Raw genomic sequence first — 26,119 nt, forward strand, 5'->3', positions numbered from 1 at the left:
CCCACACAAATGTGATTCAGCTGAGACAGAGAGATAGAGACGTGTTGTTTATGAATGAGTCAGCTTACTCTATTTGTCCATGCATGTTAGGAGTGCCTAATACAAAGCAAAAGTAATGTAGCAAAATAAGGTTTTTTTTTGCAAATGTTGCAAAAAAAGTAAATGAGTCATTTGGGAGTCGACGCCAAATCAAATGAGCTTTTTCTCTGAAAAGAGCCAGAATTCCCATCTCTATATGAGAACTGAACAATCCAGAACTGTGTTCTCTGAGTTTGCAGGAATATTTGATATCATTATGGCTCTGAATATAATAAAGAGAAACATGATGAACAGGTTTTGCGAAAGTTTTGCTCATAAAGAGTCATGGTTACTCTTGCGCAATCTTCACACATAAATCCTGAGATAATTATCAGCACACGTGGTGAGCACATAGTGCAGCTTCTTTTCCGCCATCAACACAACAGCTCTATTATCGTAAACACTCGTGTTCTGAGAGGCGCTCCGTCACAGCAGCATGCTCCAGATTTATCCTCCAACCTTTGCTCTCTCATGTACACATCAGTCTCAGAGTCATATTCCTCACACGCCCGATTCACACCTGCAACAATTTCAGTGGATTAATGACATGAGCTGGCTTTACTCTCTACCTGCACCTCCACAAAAAACACATCAAAAAGACAAACACAGAGGACAACAACCATCACGTTTACTTAAAAAGCCCTAGAATATAATAAATCTAGAACAAAAACGTTTTTTCTCTACACCATTACCCTCGTTAAAAATACCAGAAACAATGAATATACATGAATATGCAAATTAGAAACCGCCCCCCACGTCCTCCTGCCACCGCTAATAGCCAAATATCGCTAACATTAGCTATCTTAACTAGCAAGTAAAATGGCTTGTTCATTGAGGATCTAAATCTACATCCAGATTTCTGTAGACATTGTCTGTTGTTAAAAGCGCTGTTGAAATAAAACTGAACTGAATTAAATTCTCACATTTGTCACGAAACAGCATGAGTGGGATTTCAGTATCAGAGTCTCAATTTACATGATCATTTTCTTAGTTATTTATTTAACAGCAGGCAAACGTGTTACAATATAGAACAGAAGAGAATAAAATAACTTTACTGTCATCGTGCAAGTACAATGAAATTTGGTATGCAACTCATACTAAAAAAAATCCAAATGCAAAAATAAAAAACTTGTGCTAACGAGCAGTAATAAGATTTTTCTTTTGTTTTTAATTCAGAGTTTTTGGAAGCACAAACTTGCTGTGTGTGTGAACGTGCCACCATCTTGGCTTAGGATGACCAACATGGCGGTTATGATGAAAACCTCGCTAGCTAAGCATGCAGGTCCTGTGCCTAACAAATTCCAGGTACTAACATTATCTGAGCAAAGTACTAAGAAAATGAGACCCAAACACAACAAACAATGAAAAGGAGTCTTCAGGATCCTGGAAGAGAAAATGATTTAAATTATTCACAAAAACTGGTTAATACACACACAACCTCCTCTACAGCACACATTATTATTTTTATTATTATTAGACATGAAGCCAGAGTACATTACCGTTCTCTCTGTGTGTCCTAGACCTATTTCCTGAAAGCTACGTGTATAATTCAGTAAACGGTACTCGTCTTTTCCTCTCATCCACCAGTTTTCTTGATAACGAGCCAAACTGAACTGTTCAGCCCTTTTGTTTGGGGCACCACATTATTTCTGAACTATTTGTCACGGAATCCAGTAGGCCTTCCTGGAGAAGCGGAGACACTATTTGTTTGACTGTGGACCAGTTTCAAGAGAACCGCAGCTCGTTCTGCAGGTCTGACATTAGCGTGAAAGGAAAATGAACGTATTAACTTTGATTACGAGCAAAGCTGAGTGTTAATCATTTCATCTCTCCAGCAAACACTGGCTTCAAGAGAACATTTCAAACTCTTTTTTTTTTTTTTTTGCTCAGTCTAGACGTGTTACTGTATACACGCTGATGTTACGTAAACACAAAAAACAGCTAAGCTCTGTTAATAAACACTTCCAGTAAAATGAATACGCTTGAGAGTTGTACTTTCAAACATGCCATCAAGAGCAATTTAGCTTTAAATCTCTTTCAAGAACCCACCAATCACAAAGCACTGGTTACACAAACAAAGTCTGTCATCACACACACACACACACACACACACACACACCCATATAGACATTTTACTCTAACAAAAGACAAAAGACTAGTCGATCACATGACTAATGCATTCCTGCATGATTTGGTATTAATGCTGCGTTTCATAGATACTGATACTGATACTGATCTAAAAAGACATAGACTTTTTTTTTTTTTTTTACACACTATTGGTTAATACATAAAGAAAATAAAACACAAAATTGTTCCATCTAATTCCTAAATCAACTTTCAATGAGTAGTTTTATTAAAGTGTACTTATTTGGTGAATTCTACTGTACTGTAAGTACTACAAGTACCTGTTTTCCCCACTAAAATAAACAGCGCTGCTGAGTTCTGATTTCTGGATTGTGATTGGTCAGAAGGTGTTGATTGATTTTCTATAACAGCAGCTCTGACAGTAGTGCAGCTGCAAATCACAGGTTTATATTATCATTTCTATAGTAACAGCTCATTCACAGGGACTTGTACAGCGGATGATCTACTGATAACAAACGGATTAAAATTGCGTGAAATCGTTGACATGGTGAAGTCTTCTGTAAGGAGAAATGTGTTTATTTAACATTTAAGGAAGGAGTCTCCAGTGTAAGAGTCAGAGGTAAAACTGTAACTTTATGTTTTCCGATATTTTCTCGACAGAGGAGTTTACACTTTTTTGGCAGTTTCTCACTAACATTTCAATGACATTGAGAGCTATAAGAGCACACTGCTGTTCCCACTTCCTAAATCTCAAATTTAACCTCTGATTAAAGACCACTAAACAGACATGGCTGTAAACAGCAGCCGTGTAATTACACCTCGCTCACGCTCCAAAACGTCGAGATGAGCTTCCGTGTAGGAGCTGGAACGGAAAGCTTTTTCCCTGTTGCTGTTTTTTTATTTTTTTTTTATAAATGCCAAATACAGCCCACAGAGTCAATATCATCAACCAGCCTTTTAGAAATGCAATAAGATCCATCGTATCTGATTAAGACCACTCGCTCTGTTCGCTTTATCGCTTTGCTTTCTGGCTCGTACTGAAAAAACCTGCGTTATAATCAAACAAGGTGAAAGTAAAGAGATCAGAGAGAGCCGATCAGAGAAGAGTGGTCGTGAAATAAAGCGAGTTTCGGTTGTTTCTCATCACACAGAGTGTTTTCTCAGCTGCGAAGGCTGAACCACAAAAATCTGAGTCCAAGGTTCAGTTAGCGGCGTAGCACAGCAAACAAGTAATTCCTTATCAAACGGCCCAAATTATTACAGGTTGTGCTCGTAAATGCTTAACGTAGATGTCTAACCTCTCAGCAATGAAGGAATTCCAAAAAAAAAGCAGAGACAGGAAATTAGTACGATTATTTTATTGCTGTTGTTATTTCATTTATTACTTTTACGCAGTGATAGTTGAATTACGTGCACACAGTGAAGATTTATTTTTTTAAACCTGAAATTGCACACATAAGACATAACTGCAGACATAACTACAGATTTAAGCGCTATTCAGAAGTTACATACATGGGGCGGAGTTTGAGTAAAACGGAGGCGTGTCTCAGTTACACACGATTCTGACCTTAGACACATTTTTCATGCGTGATATCAGCTCGAGTGAGGAGCAGGATTACGTCCAGCGCCTCCATCTGACAGTTTAATATAACCACAATATGTCACAGTGAATTTTTTTTAGGTTGTTCTGGCTATAAATAGTTATTGCTCTAAAGTAAATGAACAGTTTTTTTGGCATGGATGACATTGGAGGAGATGCCCTTGATGATCTTAATCAGAGACATTGTTTATCTCAAGAAGTGCATTTTTATGGATAAAATGATGACTGAGCTTAAAGTTTCTCTGAGAGCATAGCAGGTGAGCGCTCGGTCAGCTTATCCTTCAAACCATAGGCATGTTTCCTTTACAGAAGTGAATAGCAAATTAATGCTTATTGTGCGAATAGCTTAATATATTTGTAATGTGGTGGCTTTTTAGCATCAGACAGCTTCAGATCTAAATTCCTAACAACTTCAACAGATACTACAGCGAGAATGACATCCAACACACATCACTAGCCTTAGGACTGCAATCACTACGAACAGTTTACACTCAAGTCTCCATCACTGAACTGTTGATAACTTCAACACAATAAACTTCAAGTTAAAACTACAACGAATTCAGAAATGACTCTGATGCTCATATTCATAAGCTGCTCAGAAGTTTCTGGTTACACAATTGCACTTGTTGAGCCTGTAGTACACAGTTACAGAAGGGAAATGATTTATAATCGCACTATCCGGTGTCACCCAGATGTGGAAGGCTTCCCCTTTGAGTCTGGTTCCTCTCAAGGTTTCTTCCTCATGTCGTCTGAGGGATTGAACATCGATTTGGTGACATTTTAGACCCCTTTATTACCCTAGAGCTAGTGAACTTTAGAACAGGTGCAAGCAACTGTCCTGCACTCGATACAGCTCACATATAGTTTTTAAATTACAGAAATAGTTAGTTTGAGTATTTTTTAAATACCTAAATAGTTCGTTTGTGGTGCAGTGACCAAAGACTTCTTTCTATTAAAAAAATAAGTTTAAAAAAGTAGTCTTAAGTAAATCATTCTTCTTCATGCAACACATGATCTTTAAATGATCATGATATGTCAATGAATACGCAAATTATGACATCTATGACACCTAGCAAATTTTTGAGTACACTAACGACCTTCCACTTTTTGAGTACTACTAACTACACTTTCACTATTTTCTCCTGAAAAGAGCTGATCATAGAGCTGCTTGAATGAAGAATCTGGAGCTGTATTTGAACTTTTACCAGAGCATTGACCTTTTACTTGAGTAAGAATTTCCAAACTTTTAAACCAAGTTAGCACATAAAACTCATAAAAGATTTAAAAGTTCTTCTCCAACCTTCTCTGTCCTGTCAGCTATTGTGCCCTTGTCTCACCTGTTTGAGGAAGAGTTGATTATCTACTTCCTCCTCGGCTCATTCTGAAGGTGTGGCTGATCATCCAGATGTTGGCAAGTCAAGTCTCAACGAAATGATGAAACTCCGAGGCTGAAGTTGCTCTGAAGTATCCAAATAATCTGAATAAGGTGATCTCAGCTCTAACTTGTCACAGCTGGAGCACAACTCTGCCGCACAGCTTATCAGATCCTCCTCCACAACCTCCTCAGTCCAGCAGTGACGAGGTCAATCAGGAGGCAGAAACTCGACTGAGAGAGGAAGTACTATTCCCAAAAAACACTGTGTGTTTCGCTTGGACTCACACCACCCCGGCACTATCACATACACACACACGCACACACACAGACGTCCTATCGTATCGCTTCACTCTGCAAACTTTTCACCTTACAGTGCTTGAGTTCCCTCGACTATTTTTACCATATGGACGTGTCAGACTTCCCTCCTGCACGTTTCACTGTTATGCCACTTTTCAGGTTTCTATGTAAGAAAAAGTTTTCTGTGTGAACTTCGCCAGACGAGATATCTGACACCATCACACTGCGTTCTGTTTCAGAGTAACTTCCTACGCAATCTGAGACGTGACTAAAGAATTTAACCACAACCTCGGTTTGAAACTCAACCCACCTGATGTGAACTTTACGTCCCAGACATGTGTCACACCGGCTCGCAGGGCTATTGTACAGGTTTTAGCTCGTAAACACCCTGAGGGAATGACCTCATCAGTGCAGAGATAACACCACGTGACACGCTGTTATTTATTCACCTCCAGAGCAAATATTTAGCCTGATATCTAACTACAAGCACCGACGGTTATGGACCTCCGAAACTGTTTTGCTTAATTGTGTGTGATCATAAATTAGTGTGTGTTTTCTAAGTGTGTATTTCTGTTTTTTTTTTTTTAAATCGAACTACAGCAGACTGCTGTGAATTCACAAGTAATGTTTCTCTGTAAATAAATAAGTAAATAAGGATAAATTAATAAGGATTTGCACCTAAAAAATAAAAAAATAAATCGATTTGACTGAACATTGCCAAACAGGTCGAAATTATATTTGAGTCAAAGTTAAAAGCACTCACACTGAACGTAGTAAAGTATTCAAGAGTAAAGCGAAAATGGTTTCAACTAAAATTAGAAGTTTTCCTAGAACCTGTCAGGAGTTTAACATTTAACAATCTCTGTATTTGGTACACTTTTAGAAAAACTTAGAAAAAATGGTTCTTAAAGGGTTCTTTGAGGGTTCGTAGGATAATGAAGTGTACTTAGTGAACACTGTAATCAGTGTTCACAAGGGAAATAAAATGTCTACATTTGCATACTATAATTGGTTAATAAAAAATTAAATAACTTAAAGCTTCATTTTTAATCACATGGTGTCTAATCAACATTTAAACCATGTTAAATATCTGCTGAAGCATCTAAATTAAAAATAAATCTGCTGAGCAGCTGGGCAGGGCAGGGTGTATTATTATTTTTATTATTCTGTGCTTTCGAGCAACACACTCGTTCTCAAAACACATCTCTTAAAAATCAATACTATTCAGTTTCTAGTAAACATCATCACACACTTTATCCTGGGCTTTTTCCCAGCATCTGCTTATGAACAATTGATGCTGCTAAAAAGCTTTTTTTTTTCTCTCTGCATTCTATCAGCCAGTCCACCAGTAGAGACTGCTCTTTTCCCATCACTAGCTCTCTCTTTATCACACTACATGACATCATCGCCTTGCCCTTTTCCCCTTTCTGCTTCCTGAATGAGCTGCACAGCTCTCCATGGCACAGAACCAGGACACGGTGGTCCGATCCAGCTGAAATACGTCCCTCAGACGCTGTAGAGACTCAATCCTGAGCCCACTAGTGACGTGTCACTCGCTAAGGAGTTGACTCACTGAACTCTGAGAGTCGACTCACATTCCTAGGAAGCAGTTTTTATTTTTAGAAAAATCCTGTGATGCTCCCACTGCAAAAAATATATCAGTATATCAGCATATATACATATATATATACAATAATTTATTTATTTTTTATACATTTCCCTCCAAAAGTATTGTAAGGGCAAGAGCAAGTATTTTTCTATACACTGAAGACATTTGAGTTTGAGATCAAAAGATGAATATGAGACGATGGATCAGAATTTCAGCTTTAATTTCCTGATATTTACATCTAAATGTGTTAAACAAAAGTATTGGAACAGATAGTCTTAAATTAAATAACACTTAATATTCAGTTGCATATTCCTTGCTTGCAATAACTGCATCAAGCTGATGACCCACTGACATCACCAAACTGTTGCATTCTTCTTTTGTGATGCTTTTCCAGGATTGTAGCGCAGCTTCTTCCAGTTATTGTTTGTTTTGGGGGGTTTCTCCCTTCAGTCTCCTCTTCAGGAGGTGAAATGCTGCTCAGTTAGGTTAAGATCTGGTGATGGACTTGGCCAGTCTAAAACCATCCACTTTTTCCCCTGATGAAGTCCTTTGTTGTGTTGGCAGTGTGTTTTGGGTCGTTGTCTTAGTTCATGAAGTTTCTCCCGATTAGATTGGATTAATTTCTGTGTAAATTCGCAGACAGAATGTTTCTGTAGACTTCTGAATTCATTCTGCTGCTACATCATGAGCTCCATCATCAGTAAAGATTAGTGAGTCTGTTCGAGAAAGAGCCATGCAAGCCCAAGCCATGACACTACCTCCACCATGCTTGACCCATGAGCTCTTATGTTTTGGATCCTTTCTTTCTCCACACTTTGGCCTTTATATCACTTTGGTAGAGCTTACTCTTGGGTCCAGAACTTTTCTGGATCATTTCTATATTTCTTTGCGAATTCTATCTGGCCTTCTGATTCTTATTGCTGATGAGCGGTTTGCATCTTGTGGTGTGGCCTCTATATTTCTGCTCTCTAAGTCTTCTTTGAATGGTGGATTATGATACCTTCACCCCTGCCCTTTGGAGGTTGTTGCTGATATCACTGACTGTTGTTTTAGGGTTTTTCGTCACAGCTGTCACATTGTTTGTCATCAACTGCTGTTGTTTTCCTTGGCCGAACTGTTCAATGTCTGGTTGTTAGTACACCAGTGGTTTCTTTCTTTTTCAATTGTTGTGTTGTCTATGCCCAGTGCTTGTGCAGTGGCTCTGATCGATTTTCCCTCTTTTCTCAGCTACAAAATGGCTTGCTTTTCTCCCTTAGACGGCTCTCTGGTCTTCATGTTGGTTTACTGGTTTATCCTTTTTAACAACAAATGCAGTCTTCACAGGCAAAACCCAGGGCTTAAACCAAGAGTAGCTATTCAGAGCTATTAATTGTTTAAACAATCAATCTAACAGGGCAAACCTGGGCAACAAGAAACTCCTGTCAGTCACATTTTCCAGTATATTTGATCAACTGAAAAATGGGTGGGTTCAAACAAAAAGTGCCATGTTCCATCTAGATGTATATATCAGGAAATGTAAGATGAAATTCTGATCTATCATCTCATATTCAACTTTTGACACATCACAGTGACTCATTAATCAAAAGAGTCAGTTCAGTTTGACTCATCTGTGTGTGAGTGAGGCAGTATGATGCATATAGTGTAGAGTAAGAGGGAGGTGATGAGTTTTCAGGATAAATAGAGTAGAAATCCTGTTTAAATTCTACTTTAATGAAAGATAAATGAAAGATAAATGAAAGCGCAGACACCAGAGGGAAAGTAATATTAATGTCGGAACACTTACTGCAGGATATTTGTTAGCGTGACTGTGCAGCACCTTTTTATTTTTTTAAAATAAAATTAAATATTTTCTATAACACATTATAATGCATTGAACAGTACTATAATATAAAACTCACTGAACAACTCTCAAACAATTTTGAAAGGTTTTGAATCATTTGGGAGTGAAAGAGTCGACTCTGTTTGGTCTGACTCACTGAAATGAGCCCCATCGCTGGAGCAGGGGGTATGTCGGGTAAACCTCGCTCGTTACACAGCACATTTCTGCGAGTTGCCGTGAACCTGTGGGCACAAAGCAGCTCGGGGAAAAGTAGTACACCAGCGGAAAGCTAATTAGAGCGCAGTGAAAAGAGTTGGAGACCCAGGAGAGAAGTAGAGAGGACACACACACACACACACAGGAGTAGGTTTAGTTTTCGTTGCTTGGCTGCTCTAACATTCTTCGAGAAAGGTAAATAAACATGGACAACTGGTACAACTTTGTGATTCCCTGTAAGTCGTGTTGGTGTATGATAGCTACCGAAACTAGCTACGCATTTACGTGATATATTGAAACACCTAGGCTAATTTTAGCTAGGTCGCTATCAAACACGGCAAGTAGTTTTAATCACACAATTAAACTTTTGTCCTGTTTTGTACAGTTTGTTATGTAGGGAATAAGTCACTTGGTGTTGCGCTGTTACAGGAAAACAATCAACGACAGGGTGGTGTGATGCAGCAAAATTACTGCTACTGCACCAAAGTCAATTATTTTAAGTAGATTATTTAACACCACATCCTGAGCTGATATATTCATCTCATACCACAGCAATTTGTCAATTATTACAATGTTTTATCAGAATTTTTATCCATTTATAATTACATTTTAATTTTGAGGAGCTTCCACAAAACAAGTTCCTGTTCTCATTTCCATTACAGCAGCTATAAACAGCGTCTCTTTTATTTAAAATAATAAACCGCAAAGCGTAAACTCCTCTGTCCTGAAGATGTCGGAAAATGTAAACTTACAGCTTTACCCCTGGCACTGGAGACTCCTTCAATAAATGTTAAATAATCCATAATAAATCCATTTCTTATTATTGGAGCATCCACCGTACAAGTCCCTGTGAATGAGCTGCTACTATAGAAACATATAATAACGTATTAGAATTAGAGCATTAATATAATCCTGTGATTTGCAGCTGCACTAGTGTCAGAGCTGCTGTTACAGAAAATTAATCAACACCTTCTGACCAATCAGAATCCAGAGTTCAGAATCCCTGCGTGTAATCATTATAATATCTCAGAGCAGATAGGAAATGAAAACTAAACCCACTGCAGTGTCATTATTTCCTGTAATGAATGAATTTATGAATTGGTTACACAATTGCACACAATTGCAAATTTATATCCTGAATATATTTATTTCCGTAAAGCTGCTTTGTGACATGTGACATTTATGTTCATTATTAAAAGGGCTATACAAATGAAACTGAATTGATTTATTTATGTGTATTAAAAAAATGATACTTGATTATGTCATATTAAATAGACTGTTTTCCCAGCTCTAAATAAAAAAATTGGGGAGAAGGCACATCTCTACGCTTCACAACACACAAATAATTAACACGTTTTCATCCTTGATCATGTCAGGGCTTTGGGATGAAGAATATTTCCCTTTACCAATATTCGCAGTTTTATGTGCAGCTTTTTCACTACTCAGCTCTGAAAAGCCACACGATAAATTCTGATCAACACTTTTTGTCCGAGTTTCCAGGCCTGGCTCCAGGACAATGGCCGCATCAGCACTTCTAATACTTCACTGGTGCAAAATTAGTCGCTGGTAAATATTTATAAAGGAAAATTTCAAGCAATGTATCAAAGAAACTGCTGTTGTATAGCCAGAATCAAATGACTTTCAAATGCGCTTCTCTTTGGGGATCAATAAGGACAGCGAACTGCTGTGGCCGAGCAAAAGCTGGACGTTTTCTCGAGCATTGATGAAAGAGGGACTGATAAAAAGCTGAGCAAATCTGATGGAAATAATTAACATGCTGCTTACTTCCAGGCTGTGATGTGTGGACAGTAATTAGAGAGATCAGCTCCGTGTAGACCAGCGGACCTTCACAACAAGATACTACTCTCTTCAGACTTTCTGACAGCTGTGACCTTTGACCCCATCTGGCACACGTACGTCCTGAATCCTCACAAATATCACGCAGTTCTGGACTGATTCCCGTGTTCTTATTGGTTTCCTCCCAACACACTCGCACTGTAATCAAGAATTAGTTTTTAACTGCCAGGTTTGGAGAAAACATCACGTTGAGCATGAGTGAAGGCTGAGGTCGTGAGTTTACGAAGATAAGATTCAACATGATGCCACACTGCTGCTAGACAACAAGTAAATGTTTTGCTGCTCTTGTGAATGCAAACTGACTTTAAAAACAGCTAGTACTAGCTAAAGACCTCTCTTCCATCATGTCTACATCTGAACACAGTGGAATCCCTGGAGAAGCACTTCAACACCTATTTATTCTGACATCAGGGAAACAGAAACATTCAGCTATAGACACCAATGACCTAAAAGATTCAATGTGCTCTGTGGTGAACAGCCCGGGAGATATTTATTAAATTCTTGTATACTGAAGTCGCCCTGATAAACAACACGCTGTTTCATTTTCTAAATTTAAACCTCCTTTTGTGTTTGAGAGCGCAGACATTCACGGCTTTATCTGTTCGGCAGCACGGACAAGAGAAAATAAGATAGAAAGAAAAGATAGAAAGCTGTTTCGCTGCTCTTCTCAGTCAGGCAGCAAGTTATTACAGTTACGGTTCATACAGGATACAAAGCAGGCGAAAAGAAAACACTTATTACGAACTGTCTTAAAGCTGCAGACACCATTTTTTCCCACAGACATTTAAACTGTCCTACTTGATAGGTATCGCGATATTTGGACTCTATCAGTGATTCTATACTATCATCAATCATCTCAAAGGCCCTGTATGGCCTGTCAGAATGCTCCAGACAACCAGATTCTGTTAGTCAAACAGATTTAGAAAAAGCCTTGAATGTTCATTTGTTAAGGAAATATTTAAGAACAAATGCTCAAGGAAAGAAATTAACAATTAGCAAGTGGGAAACCAAAGGTATAACAGGGTTAATGTTTAATGAAGGTAAAAGCATCGTTAAACAGTAGAGCCATCATCACATTTTTGTTGAAGCTCCATCCAGATCTCAGTGAATTACATCACGCATTGATTCAATAATTGTCGATGGAATTCAATTAAAAATAAATGGCTATTTTTCTGACATCGCACTCAACTGACCGCGTAGTCTATTCATAACCAAAGGACACCATCACGTTTACTTACATCTAACAGCTTCGTGCTAAACATCAGTCCCAAGTCTGCTGTGTGATTAAATGAAAAGCTATCAGGTCACTGTAGGAATCTGGTTGCTGGAAACTCAAACACACAACAGATACTATCTGCAGTTCTGTCTGGTTAAACATTAAACTGGTTTAATAACTAACGCTCACATGCAGGTGACGAGGTGATAAAACCCGACACCCTCTAAAAGCAAACTACACGAGCAAACTACACGAGCTGCGTTCATTGACAAAAGATTTTTTCTTAAGCACACAAAAAACGATCACAAGACTTTCAGGCTTTACAATGTGCAAACACACACACCTTTCAGTTTTATTCCATTGAGAATTAGTAGTGTGTGAACGTGTGCTCAGTGTAAATTTATCACGAAGCGTTGTACCAGTTTGCATTAGCATTATGGCTGCAGTGCATCACAGCTAACAAGGCATTAACAGGCTAATTAAACTACAGGGCTAATTACAGGGACAATAGTTAGAACCAGCACTCTAAAAGTGATGTACAACACTGAAACATTTATTTTTTTTATCTTTGTACACAAAGCCGCATGCTCAGAATCTATGCTGGTCTGCAAAATTCACGCACCTGAGTTACACAGCTAGCTACTAAGCTAACCTTCCACCTGCTAATAACTAACTCAATCAACAACACTTACTTTGTGCAAAACTGACCTTAACTGCTAAATTTAACTGTGACACAATAATATCCTCATGGTTTTTATAACATTCATTAGCACAGCATGGCTGGTTTGCTAGTGTAGCTAGCTTACAAGCATCGATCATAAAGAAAATAGCACCAGATGTAGCATGATAGCTTTAGCTTTATGTCTTTAAAAACATGGAAATACAATTGAATTGTTGTGTTGAATTATTTTTCATTCTGTTAAAAACACTATTTGTAATAAAAACTGCAAATATATATATATATATATATATATATATATATATATATATATATATATATATATATATATATATATATATATATATTTTAGAGGAAATATCCTGAATATAGGTGAATTTATGTTATATTTCTTATGAGATTATAATAAATAAAAAATAAAACAATTATAGGATTATTAAATCTATTTCTAGACTTTTTATTATCTTGTTCAACTGGCTGATCATTCTGATTATTTTATTTTTATTTCTAGAAAAGAGAAAAATCATCTCCCAAAAGAACATGAAGAAGATTTAAAGCTTGAAATCTGAAAAAATGTGTAGAAATAGGTTTAATAATCTTATATGTTTATATTAATAAATAAGTGAGAAATTTATTAAATTTAATTTATTTTATAAAATAGAAATAATTTAAAAAATTTAAAATAAATAAAATGAAAAATATAATATAATATAATATAATATAATATAATAAAAATATAAGAAAAAAATAATCAAGAGAAATATTAGATAAATTCAGTTAATTTTTTTCCAGCGTGGACCTCACGGCTGCTTTAAAGATCTCAGGTGCACAAATAAATCCTGAATAAAACACCAACCTTGTCGATTCATCTGCCTTAAAAGGTGTAAATGTGTTTATTTTTCAGATCTGAAAGCTCTCACCTGTGATTTTTCAGCTGATTCTCCACGTGAAGCTACAAACTCCTTTTTCCAATTGTGGAAATAAAGATAAAAAATAACAATAATACTGATTCAGGACAGAGGAGTATTTCCTGTTTCCTGTACGCAGGGAATTTAGGGAGAAAAACCCGCCTGCATGTGGTGTAGTGAGTGAAGAGAGTCATGTCTCATGGCTCTGTGTGCATTTCTCTTTGTGAGTCTGAATACAAGAACGATGACAAAAGAGAGCAGGAGGAGAGACGAAAATAAAAAAAGAGGAAAAAAACAGGCTCTTTGATGTTTTTGTCCTGAGCTCAGCTGCGGTTTGTGACTTTTTTTCTCTCTCAAGGTTCAGCGCATTTAATGTTGTGCAGACTCACTAACTGAATCTCCAGCCACAAAAACACAGACATCAAAGAAGCTCTGGATCTCCAACACACTCTCACTCACTCACTCACACACACACACACACACACACACACACACACAGAGAAAACCAGACATTCCTCCCAGGTCACACACTTCCTCATCCTAATCATAAACTGTGAATATTTAATAGCAGAACATCTTTAATTCAGACTTCAGATGTAACTACAAGCTTAAGCGCTATTCAGAGGTCACGGGAGAGTTACGCATACGGGGCGGAGTTTGTCTAGTTTGTCACAGTTACGCTCGATTCTGAACTTTAACTCAAGGGCATTTTTCTTGCATTTCTCGAGTGAGGAGCAGGATTAAGTCCAGCGCCACCGTCTGACAGTTCGTTGTAACCACAATATGGCACGCTGAAATTGATAAATAAAACACTTTATCAATGAAATGCCTTTTGAGGACATATACATTAATAATACATTAGTAATACATTATTTAATAAAATCATTAATCATTAATTAATTGATAATATAATCTTTTTGAAAGTCCATAAAAAGGTCTTTTCTGGAGGAGACGAATCTTAATCAGAGACACTGTTCATCTCAAGGGCTGAAGTTTTATGGATAAAATTATGAATGGAATTAAAGTTTCTCTGTAACCGAAGCAGATGAGCCTAGCCTATGATCAAATAGCTTACATGATCTCGGGTTAGTATCTCACGGCTTCATTAAGGTGATATAAAATGTAAAATACTACCATGTGCTGGATCAAGTGCTATTTTATAAGCTTTCAAAGCAATCTAGCAAAAAAACAAAGGAACCCTTTTAGGAACTGAGGAACTATGGCTTTAGGTGCCATAGATGAGATCACACTTACATTCCTCATTCTTGTATTTGCACCTTTTTCCTAATGGATGCAGAGCATCTGATAATCTTTTGTACACTTTTCTGGCTGCAACATTCAGAATCTGATTGACTCTCGGTATTTCCATGTATGTGCATTTACTGTACTTGCACGGCTTTTCAGTGAAATCTAATATTTAAATATTATTTAAGAGTTTTGTTAGCAAAATGAGTAAATGAAACAAATTGAGGGGTTTTGCTAACGTGCTACAGGAAAGATCTGCAGTTGCTTGTCTGCCGTGTCAGTCAAATAACATCCTTCTGGAAAACTAGTAGGTTCTTAGATGCATTTAGTAACGATATATCACAGATTCACTAGCGAAAGCCAGCTGTCAAAAGGTTCCTTTACTCATAAGTCACACATTAGCAACAATGCTACACTATAAACTGCAGTGATGTCTTACTAAAGGAAGAATGTTTATTATTTGCTTTTAGACAACTATTTGAAGAAATGAAAGCACTGTAAATGCAGTCCGTGTTTGCAATTAACCTCTCGTATTACACGAAATTCCACACTCGTTCTGGAGGTCCATAAAAATGAAAAACTCCACAGCTGAATGTAGGTAACTATTTTAGAGGTCTTGTGAAATAATAAGGTCCAAAACTGGGTCTGTGTTCATGAGTGAATAAAAAGCTACAAGCAGGTCAGCGTATAAATGCCAGCCTGGAACTACAACTACAGCAGAACATCTAGCACCTGATTATTACTGCACTTACAGATGGTGGCTTTAGGTTAGCATTATGTGCGAAGAAATTATAATTTAGCTTATAAATGATTTCTAGTGCTGATCTCCACAACTGCAGATAAAAATGGTTCATTATTTGCCAGGTGGTCTACATTCAGCAAAACACTGCATTAATCATTGATAGTCATTAATCATTTATGCCTGACGTGTCACAACTCAAGAATGCTCACTACAATGAAGCACATTTACATTCAGAGGAACAGTCTGGTAACGGTGAGGACATTTCATTCAATACAGCATTCTCATAAACAAGACACTGAGACCCTGCTTACACCAGGAAAACAGGGTTAATAAAGGACAGAGGGACTATATAAAGGACAGAGGGACAACATATAGTACAGAGGGACTACATATAGTACAGAGGGACATCATATAGGACTACATAATGGACAGAGGCACTACATACAGGGGTTACATAAAGGACAGAGGGACTACATAAGGGACTACATACAGGGACTACATACAGGGGTTACATAAAGGACAGAGGGACTACATACAGGACAGAGGGACTACATAAGAGACTACATACAGGAGTTACATAAAGGACAGAGGGACTACATACAGGGGTTACATAAAGGACAGAGGGACTACATAAGGGACTACATACAGGGACTACATACAGGGGTTACATAAAAGACAGAGGGACTACATACAGGACAGAGGGACTACATAAGAGACTACATACAGGAGTTACATAAAGGACAGAGGGACTACATACAGGGGTTACATAAAGGACAGAGGGACTACATAAAGGACAGAGGGACTACATAAGGGACTACATACAGGGGTTACATAAAGGACAGAGGGTTACATACAGGACTACACTCCTTGGCAAAAAAAAAAAAAAAAAAATGGGCCACTCCCAAAATGGCAAAACATTAAGCTTTTAATGGTCTTAACAACAAATCATTGATCAGGAAATTAGCAAGAATTAAACAGATAGATAAAGGAAGTTAGTATGCGATAGCGTTTCCCTCTGATTTCTTTAAATGTTTAAGCCTTGTGGCCCTTGATGGGCTGTATCAGGTGTAGCAGATAACCAAATAATGACTAATCTTTTAAGAAAAAAAACATCCCAGAAGATATTTTTGGAAAATTTTGTACACCTAGACATATTAGTTTGAATTTTACATGAAACATTTTAATCATTATCACAATTTTACCTTTATGATTTTAAGGACAGAAGGACTACATAAAGGACAGAGGGAGAGATGGAACATAGGGATAAAGGACAGAGGGACTGCATAAAGGACAGAGGGAGAGATGGAACATAGGGATAAAGGACAGAGGGAGAGATGGAACATAGGGATAAAGGACAGAGGGAGAGATGCGACAGAGTGATAAAGGACAGAGGGACTACATAAAAACAGAGGGGTTACATACAGGGCAGAGGGACTACATAAGGAACTACATACAGGGGTTACATAAAGGACAGAGGGACTGCATAAAGGAGAGAGGTTATATTAAAAACAGAGGGACTACATAAAGGCCAGAGGAACTACATAAAGGCCAGAGGAACTACATAAAGGCCAGAGGAACTACATAAAGGACAGAGGAACTACATAAAGGCCAGAGGAGCTACATAAAGGCCAGAGGAGCTACATAAAGGACAGAGGAGCTACATAAAGGCCAGAGGAGCTACATAAAGGACAGAGGGACTACATAAAGGACAGAGGAACTACATAAAGGACAGAGGAGCTACATAAAGGACAGAGAAGCTACATAAAGGAAAGAGGGAGAGACGAGTTACATAAAGGACAGCAGGACTACATAATAACAGACGGGTTTACATAAAGGACAGAGGAGTTACATAAAGGACAGATAAAGTAAAGGGGTATTTGTGTGCATCTGTATATATATATATAATTTATTTTTCCAGTGGTGACATTTTAAAATGAAAAATTATTCTGTTCTATAAATTTTGTTGAAATGTTTTTGATGGATTGTTTTATTCTTTGTCTATTGTCTTATATTTATGACTTTGAGATTTTGGACTTAAAATGAAAAGTGTGATACACAATTAAATAAAGAATCAAAATAAACAGTGCTTGGCCCCCTAATAATGGCTATTTAAACTACAGGAAAAAGGTTTATCTTTACTGTTAAATGGAGATGTATTAAGTTCCTCGGCTTGTATTAACCTTTAAAAAGTCTTTTTATTAACTCCTGTCAATGTGACCAGAAGCTTAGAAAGTGTTACTGACGTGAAAAGTGCAAAACCACAGTTTGTGATATCTGCAGAACATAAGAACACAGGATTTTCTGAGCTCAGATCATCTCCAAACATGCAGCCAAACAAAAATCGTTCACGTAAAGTACCTTACAATAAAACATTCATGTTTACTTCACATCACTGAAGAAGTGTGATTCTCCAGCAGATGACTGCAGATGTGTCACAAACACATCTGTATAAAGACATCAGGCATCACAGCTGAAATGCATATTTAATATCTTGTACAAGTGTAGGAACAGGCCTTTGTTCTCTTCCTGTTTTATCTGTCGTGCTCCATTACGTTAATTTTAAATCCTGTACGACAGAAATTTACTCGACAGCAGCGGAAACAACAGAGAGCTTTTAAATGCAAATCCGTCTCGTCAGTACAAAGCAGTGAATCATGTCGGATTTATGATGACGATGCAGTGTAAAGCTCACGCTGAAACGAGAAGCATCGTTTTCGGGGAGATGCTGAGAATTTTTCATCACCAAGCAATAAATCATACAACTTTAAAACTGTCAAGATTGTCAAAACATTCACTATGAAATTCACTTTTTATAAAGCACGTTTTTATGGCGACATTTTAATCATAACCTTTGTATAGCATCATATTGTAACATATCACTTTGCATACAACACAATGCGTTATGATATGATACAATATATGTTACGAATTGAAATCAATACTGTAATATACAAATTGCAGTTCATATAGTAAAATCATATAGAACTGCATCATATCGCATTGTATCATAATTTAACGTAACATAAAATAACACAACCTAACATCATATCGAATCGTATAGTATCATAACGTATGATATCGTATCATAATGTATCATATTGTAATGTTATGGTATTGTATCGTAACGAATTGTATAATGTTGCATCATATCGTATCATAACATATTGTATTGTATCATAATGTAAAATCACACATTGTATTGTAACGTATCGTGTCATATCATATCATATCATATCGTCTTGTAATGTATCATATTTATATCGTATCGTAGCAGATTCAGTGGTATCGTCAAATATAGAATCGTTGCCTTAAGAACTGAAATCATATCATATCGTGTGGAAGACTGAGTTTTACATCCCTAATTACTACTACACTTAATCTTTCAGAAAAGAAAGTGTGTGAGTTGTACATAAGGTATGCATGTTTAAAAATAAATAAATAAATACATTTTAAAAATTTAAAAAAACACCCTCCAGCAGAAGCATTCCTCTTAATTTATATTACATTTATATTGTGATTTATTGTCCCTTAGAGAGGAACCGTCTAATTAAAAAGCTATGGAAAGATACATTTAAGGCAATTTATATGCAGAAAGTACAGTAATAAGTGCAGCAGGCAGAATGTCAGCAGTCAGTGTCCTGTTCAATGGCGTATAGCGACTGCAGAGGAACTAAAGCGACTGCAGCACGTATCGACAGCAGCATCACACTAACTGCAGCAGTCACTAACAGTGTGTCCATAATATTGAACTTTTACTGCAGTCTTACACACTGCAGCTTTACTGCAGGTTGTTTTGCTGCATTACTGCAGTTCATCTTCGCAAGCTGCATCACAAAAAATACAGAAGTAGATCTATATTTAGACTTTAATTAATATAGGAAGCGTCATGAGCTAATGAATAGATGCTGTGACAGCTTTTATATCTGATGCACGCAAATTCAGTCCGTCAGTGCTGTTTTCCTGTTCTCACATTTCTCTTCACAGGAACTCTGAACAGAAATACAGTGAATTTTATGAATGCAGAAACACACAGCCTCCTCTCTCCTCGCCTCTCCTCGCCTCTCAACACACTGAGTCAGCTCTTTGGGTCACACTCGGATCCAGAGAGATCCGGAGAGATCGACCACGTGGATCAGCTCTCTCTTTTCCTCTGCATCTTTCATTTTAATCTGCTAGAGAGCTGCATGTCTGCACACACTGGGGGGTCGAATGTGCTAAATGCTGACGCTTCATTAGCTAGCAGGTCACATTCATTGTCAGGTCTACTGCTGCAATGCGAGGACACGACTCGCTGTACTGCCAGTGGATCTGGTGATATGTTTTGTGGTACCAAGCAAAAACCTGCTATAGATTTATGTTTATTAGAAGTAAACTAACATTCATGAGAAGTAAGCCTGACATTGGCATGGCATTGGAAAAAAAACCTGAGATGTAAAAACATCAGCAGTGTCAGCATGGTGTGTGACTTCACGCTCTGACAGTTCCTCAACCTCAGCTACATCACTCCAGTTCATAATTGTTGTACCTGTCCTAGTACAAATAACTGCTGTCAAATTTAGCTGGTTCTGTTTCCCAAAATATAAACAATCAAACCTAAATTAAACCAACAACCACTTAACTTAACGGGTTCCTATAGTCTATTCACAACCGTAACGCACTATCACGCTTACATACAGTACCTCTAATTGCTTTGTACAAAACTTTTCAGTAACTTTTGACTGGATTTTCTGACCTTTTTTTAATCCAGTGATTATATATTGCTCTAAAAAGTAACAATTTTGTCAGAGCTAGGGTGGGCAATATGAAGAAATATCAAACTATGATAATTAAAGAAATTTCTGTAGTATTTAAATATGTATAACAATATTTTTTTCTGTACTATTTACATAATATATTTATGACAATATACAGGTTTGCTAACAAACTGGGCTGCTTCCAATTAGAGTTTGTAATTATTATTTTTTTAAAAATGTGACAATACGAGGCAGGTGCTCTTGGAAGGTAGCGCCATTAAGCCTCTACATAAATTACTCATAGATAGTGTTAATATTAACTGAAAAGCATAAAAAAATGAAAAGCATATAGTCATAAAGATTTTGGATTTTTCTAATTAGATTAGATCTGCTATACTGTTTCGACATTTCTCAATTTATTAAACATTTAACAATAAAGATTTTTCCATTTATATATCCCTATTCTGTGGTTAGATTTAAAAAGTGTAGACAATATTATTATACATAAAAAGTGTAGACAATATTATTATAAAATTAAGTATTTAAACAAAAATATTTATATATCAGATGTTCACAAACATTTGACTGGCAGTAGAGCTGAGCAACATGAAAGGGCACCTTACACGTGGATAATGTTCGTATAACCGCACAGTCTGGAGTGTTTTATTCCACTTCCACACCAGAGAGACAAGTTAGTTCCTGTTCTCACTTACGTTATAGCTGCGATAAACAGTTGTTCTCCCACCAGCATCTCCTTTATACTCTCTCTCTCTCTCTCTCTCTCTTTTAAAAAAACATACAGATTGTCTTTTTACTGAAGACTCCTGAAGACTTTCCTGAGCTGGGAAACTTTGCAAAGCACCGTAACCATTAAAAAAAAGCACTAAGCCTTGAGACTCCTTCCATAAATGTTAAATAAACTTCATCTTACAAAAAGTCACCACATCAGCAATCATACATTCTTATATAATCATAATACTTTATTAAGCAACAACAACATGTCTTTAAAATCCGTTTACTATTAGTCTTGGATTATGTGGTGCTTCGGCCGTTCACATCCCTGTGTATGAGTCGTTACTATAGAAACAATAACGTATTCGAAAAAGCACATGAACATTAACATGTCATTCACATTACAGCCAGAAGTACTGTCTGAGTGACGCTGTTATACAAAAATAATGCAAACCTACTGACCAATCAGATTCGAGCATTCAACCGTGCTGTGATATAAGACGAGATGTTATCAATAGTGTGATAAATTACGTCACAATACACTTTCCTGATATAGTATTGTTAGTATTTTGGAAGCAGCAGGATTAGATGTTAAAATTGGAAAATGTTATAATTTGTACCTTTTATTATTTTCCCTCCTTTTCAGGTTCAGTTTTAAAATGATTTATTTTTGCTGCCAGTAAATAAAAGTATCACTGAACTCATGCTTTTTTTTTTTTTTTAATGGCAGTTTGTTAACAATCCTGTATATCAGAATGTTTTTAATCCAGAAATGTCAAAGAGCCGACTCGAAAAGCTGACTCGATTAGCCAACTCCCAGTGCCAACTCAAGCTGTCTCAAAAACCCGACGCAGAGCTGACTCAAAGCGTTGACTTAAAAGAGCTGACTCAAAGAGTCAATGCAAAGATTTGACTCAAAAGATCCGATTAAAAGAGCTGACTCAACGAGCCAGCTGAGACCGAGCTTTCTGACAGCATTTTTCTCCAATCAAACTCAGGAGTGAGGCACCGGCCTACATAAACATTCTTAAAACAGGAATCTTACTTTAAATTTCACTCTATTCCAATTGAAATGTATACATGAATGTGTTTTTATTCCAATTGAGCTATCATTCTGATTATTAAGAGATTATTAGGCTGCATGGAAACACAGTTATTGGATTCAGTAAACCATTTTCTCCTCTCACTCCCTAACCCGAGTCTGATGAATGGCGCAAACCACGTCCGAGTGTATAAAAAGCTCTGGCTAAATTAACCGTTATATGATTATTTTCTGTCATGTTGCACACATGTATTTCCAAGCATTGCATTTTAATTTTAATTAGTGCCTCCAGATGAACAAGACATAACACAGAATTAACAGACTTTTGTGACAATAACTCCATTATCTATGAACTACTGAGTCAGATATTCACCTTCTTCAACTACATGAACATGGCCGAGTCTAAAGCACAGAAATGAGGATGAATTTTTTTCTTCTGTAGAATGACTGTTGAGTTTCCTCTTGAGCTTTGTGTACAGGAAAGAAACTGTCCTGCGATTTGTTCATCCTCTGTAAAGATAGGACACTGACATTCCAGTTTGACACATTTCCTGGAATTTTACAGCCACTTTTCTAGGAAGCTCCTGCCATTCCATGGTGGCATTCAAAGCATGTGCCATCTGCTTCTCCCTCCGAGACTATTCTTGATTTCAACTTGCGCTGGAAAGAAAAACAGCCCCGGGACGTGGAGTCACCTGTGGAGGTTTTTCTGGTTGAGTTGCCGGTTATGACAGTCAGAGTCACTCGGGTGAAAACGGTCAGTACGGTTCACACGCAGATCTTCAGTGCAAGTCATTGAGCAGGAATTGATATAAGCACTAATTAAAATCTGCTTAAAGCAGAAGAAAGTCTACATTTTCACTTCATCTGTTTGGAAAATTTATATAATCAAAGGTTAGCGATATCATAGAGGAAAAGTATCATTTGAAACAAGCTAACTATTAACTGAAAAGTAAAAAACACAAAAAGAAAATAGAGATCTAATCCAGACTCCTGATCATTCCTACCACACTGCTGCTAAATTCTGGATTGTGATTGGTCAGAAGGTGTTGATTAATTTTCAATAACAGCAGCTCTGACAGTTTATCATTTCTATAGTAACAGCTCATTCACAGGGACTTGTACAGCAAACACTCCATTAATAATTTAGGGAAGGAGTCTCCAGTGTCAGCACTTTGTAACAGTCAGAGTTAAAGCTGTGACTTTAACTTTTCCGACATCTTCAGGACAGAGGAGTTTACGCTTTTTTGCGATTTCTCAGTAACATCACAAGCTGCGTTTTTTTTTTAACTTCAAGAAAAAGAAAAAAAAAGAGGCTGGTGAGGGAACGACTGTCAGCTGCTAGTTGACTGGAGCTGCTATAACGTAAGTGATAACAGGAACTAAGATTAAATGCAACTATAAACATATAAAAGTATGACGTTTCATTCTTTATTATATAAAAAAAATTGGAATTGTTGGCAAATTGCTGTTTTGTACGAGGAATAAAACACTCAGGGGACGTGCTGTCACAGGAAAATAATTTTGAGGTGGTAACAGTAACTCTGCTTCTTCACACCAGCCTGTCGTTGATTATTTTACTAAAACAGCAGCACACACACACACACACACACACACACACACAAACACACAATGTTTAAATCGTTATACAATTTCACTACCCAAAAAAGAAAAAAATAATCCAGACCCCCCACACGGATCAGCTGATCCTGACACATATCGCGTATCGTAGAAAACTATTGTGAGATGATATTTTTTATCATATCGCCCAATCCTACTACTGACTGTATGAATAAGTGGAAGCAGCACAGATCACCGAGAAAAACATATGAAAACAACAGAGCGGAGAGAAGCAGAGAGCACGTCGCTACACACAACATTAATAAACTTCTTCTCATTAACGATGAATAATTTTAGAAAAATGACGAGTAAGCAGTTTATTATTAACACAACATGATCAGTCTTCAAAGCAGTCAAAGCAGTTCTGCGGTTACCACTTCCAAAATGTCACTCACTACACACACACACACACACACACACACACACACACGCGTGCCGAGTAGAATGTACACACCTGTACGTCACATTGCAGAAGGGCTGTCCCGGGTAGAGAGCATACTCCGAGTAACCCTGCTGGTTCCACATGTCTCGCTGCAGGAGTGCAGACTGAGCTGAGCTGCTGCTGCACACCAGACACTCCGAGTTTCATTTAAAAACTCACACACACACACACACTCACATACACACACTCACACACACAGCCGCAGGGAGGCAGAGAAACAGGAAGAGGAGGAAGAGGCAGCATACATACACAAATATGAATACATATCTAACAAGCTCTCTCTCTCTCTCTCTCTCTCTCTCACACACACACACACACACACACACCCAGGGGAGAAGCTAAGCTTTGCTTCAGCTCCCCTGCAGCTCCTGGAGCTCGCCTTCGTCACTGGGTTGATGACGTAAGAGGCTCTGCTTTGGTGGACTCGCTGTGGTCGCTATGGGATCCTCGTGCCGCTTATCTTACCGAGTGAGACGGCAGAGGAGCAACAACAGCGAGGAAAAGAGGAGCGAGAAAGAAGAGAAAGACTCAAGAGGAAGTAAAGGATGCGAAAAAATAATAAAATCATAACATGATTATATCACACAGGTCAGGATCAGCGTGATTAAAAATATCTGGAGTAAACCTGGTCAAAACACTCAACGAAAAAACATACAATAAATATCACAATTAATCTTTGCTACTTGATTGCTGTCATATATTTATGTAAATGAGGCATCATATAATTAAATATGTGACACTTGCATCCTTACTTTAAATGTTTTTTTCAGTATCAAGACGTTATTAAGAGATGTTCTTTAGAATTTTACAGAAAAAAGTTGTTCAGTGTTCAGTGGAGTTGAGGTCAGGGCTCTGTGCAGGACACTCGAGTTCTTCCACTCCAACCTTCACACACCATGTCTTCATGGAGCTCGCTTTGTGCACAGGGGCATTGTCATGCTGGAACAGGTTTGAGTCTCTTAGTTCCAGTGAAGGGAAACTGTAATGCTACAGTGTACAAAGATATTCTATACAATTGTGTGATTTAAACTTTGTAGGAAGTGTTTGGGGAAGAACGACATATGTGTGTGATGGTCAAGGGTGCACATACGTTTGGCCATAAAGTGTACCTTGTGTCGTAGAAATGCCTTTGATCATGGTATGATATGAAAAACTGCCTATAGAGAGGGTAAAAAAAAAAGGCTTTTTCCAGCACATGGCTGCACTCAAGCTTGGCGTGAATGATTACACACGACTGCAAATGGCGGCTATCAGCTAATGAAAACTGGGGCTTTGGGTGATGAATGACTCCCGAGCCAGGAGCAGCTCCAGAGGGGGAACCGGGGCCATCTCTGTTCCTCACAAGCCTTTCAGAGGTGATCCCTTTCACTTCATCTCTCTCTCTCACACACACACCCATACACACACACACACACACACACACACACAAACCGAGAACCTTCTAAAGGCTGTGTTTCATAAAATATATATAGTCATCCACCCCTTTATCCATGCTGCGTATGGATGGATCACTGATTTTAAAGATAAATCATAAAGATAAATCTGAGCTTATTTCACACAAAGTCACTAAAGAGTGAATTCATCTAAGAGCTATGTCTATTAATAAAAAAGAAATTTGAGTATGAAATAAAAAAATTTGCATCATGCTGTTATAGCAAAATAATCAGTGACGAAGCAGAGTTAGTTATCACGCTGAGGTTTTCCTGTAACAGCACATCCCCAAGCGTTTTATTCCTCTTGTACTACAGCAATTAACCAACGACTGCGAGTTTTATTTATTAAAGAATGACACATCATACCTTTTATCCATTTATAATTACATTC

The 26,119-nt window shown here is 37.5% G+C and overlaps 1 protein-coding gene across 20 annotated transcripts in view; it reads right to left on the reverse strand.

Moving 5' to 3' along the window:
• The window catches only part of plekha7b (pleckstrin homology domain containing, family A member 7b), a 119,947-nt gene that overhangs the window by 70,431 nt on the left and 23,397 nt on the right, over positions 1-26,119 (reverse strand). Inside the window, exon 1 of one of the 20 annotated variants that reach the window (XM_053237907.1) lies at positions 24,308-24,461. The exons of 14 other annotated variants lie outside the window; for them this stretch is intronic. In XM_053237907.1, coding sequence (XP_053093882.1) covers positions 24,308-24,442 — 135 coding nt within the window. In that variant the 5' untranslated portion in view covers positions 24,443-24,461. Of the gene's footprint in view, positions 1-5,100; positions 5,713-5,745; positions 6,034-12,174; positions 12,214-13,751; positions 13,905-24,307; positions 24,462-26,119 lie in introns of those variants that run through there. 5 more of the 20 variants (XM_053237903.1, XM_053237911.1, XM_053237909.1 and 2 more) reach the window with 5 other exon arrangements.

This window comes from Pangasianodon hypophthalmus, chromosome 11 (assembly GCF_027358585.1).
Source record: "Pangasianodon hypophthalmus isolate fPanHyp1 chromosome 11, fPanHyp1.pri, whole genome shotgun sequence".
NCBI lineage: Eukaryota > Metazoa > Chordata > Actinopteri > Siluriformes > Pangasiidae > Pangasianodon > Pangasianodon hypophthalmus.